This window comes from Beauveria bassiana (assembly GCF_000280675.1).
Source record: "Beauveria bassiana ARSEF 2860 unplaced genomic scaffold BBA_S00024, whole genome shotgun sequence".
NCBI classification, from domain to species: domain Eukaryota; kingdom Fungi; phylum Ascomycota; class Sordariomycetes; order Hypocreales; family Cordycipitaceae; genus Beauveria; species Beauveria bassiana.
Window position 1 is genome coordinate 423468 of NW_007930859.1, and position 7257 is coordinate 430724.

The 7257-nt window shown below is 44.5% G+C and overlaps 3 protein-coding genes across 3 annotated transcripts in view; 1 reads left to right on the plus strand and 2 right to left on the minus strand.

The window, feature by feature from the left end:
• BBA_07420 (polyketide synthase, putative) overlaps window positions 1–233 on the minus strand; it is a gene marked incomplete at both ends in the record, with an annotated part of 7150 nt that extends 6917 nt beyond the window's left edge. The window contains 2 exons of the mRNA XM_008602517.1: window positions 48–115; window positions 173–233. Of these exons, the coding sequence (XP_008600739.1) occupies window positions 48–115; window positions 173–233 (129 nt within the window). The remainder of the gene's footprint in view (window positions 1–47; window positions 116–172) is intronic.
• Window positions 234–847: 614 nt separating this feature from the next.
• On the plus strand, window positions 848–2879 carry BBA_07421 (Flavin-binding monooxygenase-like family protein; the record flags this gene model as incomplete). The annotated part of the gene is made up of 6 exons (XM_008602518.1): window positions 848–905; window positions 994–1145; window positions 1199–1572; window positions 1675–1735; window positions 1790–2448; window positions 2525–2879. 6 exons carry the CDS (start codon window positions 848–850, stop codon window positions 2877–2879), a joined length of 1659 nt encoding a protein of 552 aa, XP_008600740.1.
• Window positions 2880–3225: 346 nt separating this feature from the next.
• BBA_07422 (uncharacterized protein) lies at window positions 3226–5706 on the minus strand (the record flags this gene model as incomplete). Its single annotated transcript, XM_008602519.1, has 5 exons — window positions 3226–3253; window positions 3318–4120; window positions 4190–4724; window positions 4779–5481; window positions 5595–5706. The coding sequence occupies 5 exons, from the start codon at window positions 5704–5706 to the stop codon at window positions 3226–3228; spliced, it is 2181 nt and encodes a 726-aa protein (XP_008600741.1).
• Between the last annotated feature and the right edge of the window lie 1551 nt (window positions 5707–7257).

Genomic DNA, 7257 nt, shown 5'->3' on the forward strand with positions numbered 1-7257 from the left:
TGCGCATCGATATTAAATCGACTCAGAGGAACGCGAGGGCTCCTTACGGATCGCTTATCGCGAAGCATTTCCCAGAATTTAGCCGATGAGTCCACAGAGCCTGGCAGGCGGCAAGCTTGGTTGAGTCAGTTAGTTTTTCTAGAATTGAACATTTTCAAGGATCCATGCATACCCATGCCGACAATGACAATCGACTCCAACGCCGACTCATTTTCATCGAAGATCATAGGCATATTAAATGGCAGATAGGAAAGAAGCTGTTAATTTTTAAGTGAGCAATAATTGTGTTGTCTCTTCTGAATGTTAGTGTTTCCGTTTTTAAAGTAAATAGAAAGATTACGATGCCACTTATACTCGTAGTTGTCAACCGCGCCTGCGCCGCTCAATGGCCGTCTTACCTCCGGCTTTCCGAATGTACGCAGGGCTCCATAACTGGCATCCTATGTAGCCTTCGGTCCATGTGTTGGATCTATCAGCGATATCGCGGTGCAGTTAATTCAAGAAGGTGATAACGTCCGAAGACGTGTATGCACCGGCGGCAGTAGTGCTGATCGCTCCGGGCCGAACCCTGCATACGACTGTTCGCCGTACTTAGAAGCTTAGCCGGCAGCTTCCAAGCCACTCAGCGGGCTTCTGCAAAGCTCGGACACCGCTAATGGCGTTTATTGGTCGGAGAAATGAGGTTTGCGGACTCCAGAGAGAAATAAATCGCTCCGGCAAATGGATGAAGTGATGCGAGAGTGCTGACGCTTGCATAATATAAGACGTGCATCTAGGACACAGAGATTCTACATTCCGATCCGTATCGCTTCTTCTCTAATAAGAAAATAGCACCAGAACAGCCGCCATGCCGCATTTCACCGCTGACGAGACAGCAAACCTTGATGTTGCCATCATTGGCGCAGGTAATTCCATGGACTACCCATATTCCACCACTCTTTCGCTTTGTGTATTTCTCAGCAACAGTACGCTAACAATAAATGCCCCATTTAGGTTGGTATGGACTTACCTGCGCTGCTACCATTCTCAAGCTGGAGCCGGGCTACAAAGTGGCCGTATTCGACAAGTATGAAACCGTTGGTGGAACTTGGTCCAAAGACCGAATTTACCCGAACCTCGTTGCCCAGGTTGAATTTGGGTACTTTGTAGGTACTTCCGGGGTATTCGATCTCCAAGTTTGTTGCTCATGGACTTTCAGAACTACCCTTCTAAGCCCATGCCGACTGCTGGAAAGCCGACCAACAATCTCGTGTCGGGTGACATGGTCTGGAAGTACTTGAACAAATTTGCCGATGACAACGATTTGAAGCGTCATATTCGGTTTAGCAGCTGGGTATCCAGTGTTGAGCGTAACCCCGCGGGGGGATGGAAGCTCACCGTTAATGGTCAAACAATCTATGCTGCAAAGGTTATTTGCGCTGCTGGTATTACGACCCAAACAAACAAGCCTGGGTTTGAAATTACCGATAATGCTATCCCCGTTATTCACGCAGTAGACATTGCCAAGAATGTGGTCAACTTTGAGAAGAAGGAGAATGACCACTTTGTGCTCCTCGGCGCTGCTAAGTCGGCGTATGATGCTGCTTACCTCCTGAGCTCAATGGGCAAGAAAGTTACATGGCATGTACTACAAACACAACTTCAATGTTCCTTCAAGTGCTGACCTTTCGTTAGGATTATCAGAGATAACGGCTCTGGGCCCATGCCAATTATGCCGTCGAAGCTGCTCGGAAAGGTACTGCTCAGCCCAAACTGCCGGGAGCCACGCTTAACTGACCGCCTTCTATAGAATACTATTACTGTGGGATCAAATCGGTTAATGAACTACCTGAGCCCTTCTCTCATGACAACCGACACCTGGCTGGGCAGCTTCTTCCATCGCACTATGATTGGTCGCTGGCTGACTCGGTCCAGCTGGGGCTTTATCACCAGCCAGGCCGACAACGCTGCTGGCTTCGGTGGCAACGCCGGCAAGGTGGAAGGCCTCAAACCGGAGTTAGAAGACAATAGCTGCTTCTGGTGCGAGAGTTCCCTGGGCCTCATCACCATGGAGGACTTCTGGAGCACGCTGAAAAAGGGCGACATCCGCATCGTGCGCGACCAAGTTTCCCGCGCCGACGAGTCCGGCGTCACGCTGAAGAAGACGGCTGAGCGCATCAATGCCGACTTTGTCATCTACGCCACCGGTTGGGGTGACCACTTCAGCTTCTTTTCGCCGGAGCTCAAGAACGAGCTCGGCCTCCCGCTGTACGACGGTCCGGCGCCAGTCAAACCCGCTGCGAAAGAGTATCCATTCGGTTTCCCCGCTGGCGACCCATGGTCTTCTCATGACAAGGCTGCTGACGACATTCTGGCTCAAAAGATCCCGCTCCTCGCTGCAGGACCCAAGGACTACAACAGCTGGAAGCGCGAAGCTGGCCGCAAGATGACCGCTCGTCGCTGGCGTCTGTACAACCGCGTCATTCCGCTCTCTGTTGCTGACGAGCGATCGCTGGTGATCCTTGGCCAGATTCATACGACGCAGACGCCCACCATATCTGAGTTGCAATCTCTATGGGCCGTTGCCATCTCTATGGGCCGTTGCCTATCTTCTCGGCGAGGTCAACCTCCCTAGCGAGGAAGATATGGTCAAGGAGATTGCTGAGTGGAATGCCTGGACTCGTCGCCGTTACGGTGCCGTCGGGGAACGATACCCTTACGCTCTGTTCGACTGGATTGTTTACCTAGATCGCCTGCTGAAGGACCTCGGCGTTAAATCGCAGCGCAACGGTAACGCTTTGGTGGACTTCTTCAAGCCTTACGGCCCGCAATCCTACCACGGTGTCATTGAGGAGTACATGGCTGTTCGCCCTCAAAAAGTGGAAGCCAGTCCGTTATAAGGATAGCACTCCGTAGTTTGATCGCCTTTCTTCTGTTACTCAAGAATACAGAAGTTGGCCGAGGTGGTGATTTCAATAAGAAAAGAACCCGCAAGCTGATATTTGGTAGATGCGTTAGCTAGATGCACCACAATACAAGGCGTGAAACTACTGGGAGTTGCGGTATGCCATACGTGTCAATATGAAGACCTTCGACAGAAATTCACTGTTTTATTCCGAGTTTCAGTGACTGTCGTCATGTTCCAGAAAAGTCATTCACCTTCGAGGATCTTTCGACATGAAACAAACCTTTCGATTTGCTGGACAGTTGATGGTGATGGAAGTATATGTATATTGGCATAAACATTTACAATTTCTGACGACTGATAAGCACACTGCAGAAGCTAGCTATAATCTATATTCGATCAAATACTCCAATCCACGAGTCCAACAACGCACCGGCCAAGGTCACCCTCGCTGCTATTTCTCTCACGCTCGTGATTTTTTAAGAAGAACTTGGCAATCGGTAGCTCATTTGCCATGCTCGCCAGCAAGAACTGAAGAGCGTCTGATGCATCCATGAGCAGAATATTTGTCATGTCTGATGCACTGCCGGGTCTGTCAGGACTTAGTAACAATTCATATTGCTGGTCGGAATACAAGTAAGAATTCCAATCAGGCAAGATGTCGAAAGCGGCCAGTGAAGACCTCAATCGCTTACGCCGATGCAAGGACTGCAGCACGGTGTGTATTATCCACGATATGTTAACGAGCGATGCTGCATCGCTTGGAAGAACGCATGATTGAAGAGTCTGTGCGAGCCGCAGGGTCTGCCGCAGAAGCGTTGCCTCGATAGTCTGGTCTTGACCAGCACCATCATGAGTGGAAGGCGAGGTAGCCCTCTTTCTTAGCACCGCCTCTTGTAACGCAATGCTCCATGCCTTAACGTACGTGTCTAGCATGAACTCTGCGCTTGGTTCAGGCTTTGAATCTTTCTTGAGAAAGTTGCGTATATACAGAAGCGTTTGCTCTAGCCGGTGGTGGTTTAGCCAAAAATTATACGGCACTTTGTTAGGGCCTGGACTAGTCGTGTTCGTGTTTTTGAAGTGCTTGACGATGTGCCACGTCAATAAATGAACCGACAATAGCGCTTGTTCAACGGTTAATGGGCGAGGGGCGGCATTTTGGAAAACGTCCTCGATGCAAATACCAGCTTCCGGCACAGTACTGCTCTCTGTCACTTCTGGTAACCATGCTGTAGTCTATGGATCACATTAGAAACGGAATCCTCACCTGAGCAATCGTAGGCCCTCGGAAATACCCTGTCTCACCTCGTCAACAGAGTCACACATACGACCCCCCTTCATAAGCATGCAGGCTAAGCTGCTCGAAGCCCACTGTGCTCTTCGAGCCTGATGTAACATCTCTGGACCAGTGAGGTTAAACTTTTGGCCAAAGTCACGTGTGCGCAGCTGCATGGCATGCGTAAGCCAGTCCGCCTTACTCGTCGTAATCCACGCGCAGCCAAACTGCGCTTGCTGCAGCTCGTACAAGCCAATTAGGACAGTTGCCTGCAGCGCCCTGAGAGAGGACACGAAGCAAACCTTTGGATCAATGTTGCATTTGCTTCGTTCCTCGCATGCCAATGAGTAAAAGTACCGAGCGCAATTCTGCGCAGCCGCAGTTGCATCCGTGGCTGCTGCCCAGGCGAGAAACTTGGTGCATGTTGGAGCAGCGTGTGCCAAGATGGCATATCGTAGTGCTGCTTCTTCATGCGAGAGGGAGCTGGAAGAAAGGTGCAAGATCTCCTGCGAGCTTTCGAAAAGTCGAAATGTGCTTCGACACATGGTAAAAAATGTTTCGAGGCTGATATGTCCAATTAGCATAGTCATGCTTTACATCAAGACTACAAACTCGTACAGCAAAGTGGCAAGATGCGGCGGTACTTCTTCCAACGAATTCAGCTCCTCAGTAGTCGCGCTTGAATTCGAAGACGGTGGTGGATTGGCCAATATCTCTGGCATCAACTCATCATCCAAAGCCTGGCCACAGGCTTGGCTCGGCGGGAGGGTGTGACCATCGGTGTCCAAGCCGTCCAAGTTGTTGAAACCGTCAGAGTAGAAGGCACTCGAGTGCGTAAAAGTGCTGTGATCATCTAGAACGTAGCTGTCAAAAGCTATGTCCGGCTCGCCAACATCAAGATCACAACAGGTCAGTGTCTCATCCGGCGCAGTGACAGTCGTATCCACAGCCAGGAGAGTAACGTCCAAGGTATTTGCCTCAGATTCGTTCGACGTAGTAGAATCTGATGTGGAACCTTCTCTTCCTGTTAGTAAATGCTGTCTATAAGCCAAATCCGTGATGCTTACTTGGCTTGCGCTTCGGACGACCGCCTCTTGCTGCTGCTGGATAGATGCATTCCCAAGGAGCGCGACCGTTACCACAAGGCTTACAATGTGGTCGGCCACCGTCACATTTGACTTTGCGTGCCCGGCAACTGCTGCAAGCAATGTGCCGATGTGTGGATTGAGCATTAGCTGCCATGGCTGTCTGCTTGTGGCATTGGCGAGTGAGTCTGTGACAGTTAAGACCGAGACTGTGCTTCGAATCGTGGACGCAGCGACTGGTTACGTCAAACAAGTTGTATGTATAGCAACTTGGCCTGGCCAAAATGAATAGACACGTCGAGGCACGGCTAGGGCGTAAAAATTTCCCGTTTTGAACAGTACCAAGTACCAATTGCATCAAAATGGAAAGTATTACGCTGCACATAGGACGAAAACAGGCTGGGGAAGAAGCAGGCTGTGCGAGCGGGTCGAGTTTCGTAGATAGGAGCGTTGATGAACATTGCTATTAGAAGCCAGCCACAAGCTCTACCAACCGGCCAATATGAACGCCAACTACTAACCTCGCCATCGCGTGGGGGGAACGCATCTGCCATGAATGCCTGGAAAGACTATACTTCTGGATTCGGTGCTTTGCTGTAGGATGGCAATTAAACAATGGGGTCGAGATAGTTAGACGGCGCACTGTTGCGCAAGGCTTAACGAAGCATTAGGATTACGGTTGAGAAGTCAGTTCCTGCCCCAGCAGCAGTCGATAATGCGGGGAGTCGTGCATATATGGGTATGATGAAGTGTTGATTTGACTGCTTATTCCGTATTAAACAATTTTCATATATTAAACTATCAACCGTCACTTAAGTTCCTTAAGCTATATAAATAGTTAAATAATTAAGCTATTTCTTATTATAGATTCTCTTTAATACTTATTAACCTATCAATAGTTAATATTTATATTAATTAATACTTATATAGGATTTAATGTTAGACTATTATTATATAATAGATATTAGACTATAGATAGCTAGCTTTAACTAAGTAAATCTATACATTATATCTAAGACTATTATTATATAATAGATATTAAACTATAGGAAGTTAGTTCTAACTATATAGGTATAGATAATATATATAGAGTTATAAGTAACTAGAATTAAGTTAGTACTAGCTAGTAAAAATTAGGTATCTATATAATTACTACTATAAAATATTATTACTTTTTTATATATAATAATAAGCTAGCTTAACTTATCTATCTTAATATTATAACTTAATTATATTAATCTAAGTTATAATCTTTAAAAGTACTTCTTCTAGAAGTTTTATTATATCTTTCTTTATATATTTTAATATATTTATTATTATATTTAATAAATAGTTAGTTTATTATATTTTCTATATTAATATATTTAAAAAAGAAGTTTTTATAAATTTAGTTAAAAAATATATTTTATTATAACTTTTTTTTCTAAGTTAATAAGTTTTTTTAAGTTAATAATATAATTTTATTATAATATTTAACTAATAATATAATTAATAAGTAAGCTAACTAGATAAATACAGTAGGGTACAAAAGGTTAGTTGTTTTTCTTAATTTACGGCAAAACTTATACTTTTTAAATACTTCTATTAAATTTAAATTAAATCTTAAAATTAAGAAAAAAGTATATTATAATAGAGATTTACTAGATCTATATTCTTATACTAAGTTATTAAGCTTATAGCTTAAAATTCTAGTAAAAGACTAATAAAAGTAAAAGATAGTATTTTTTTAAAAATTACTATCCCCTATAACCTACTATAAGTCTACTATAAGTAAAAAGTAAACTTTTTATCTTACTTTTATATTTTCTAGAGCTTTTATTATAAGATGAAATTATATAGTATCTTAGTATTAAATAAAACTTATATATTTTTTTTAAAATTATTTATTTATAATAGTAAGTAGGCTTTATCTTTTAAAAGTACATATTTTAGTAGGAAACAAGAAAATACAACTAACCTTTTATAGGGTACTATAAGTAAATTACTTTATTAAGTTTTATTTCTTTTATTTT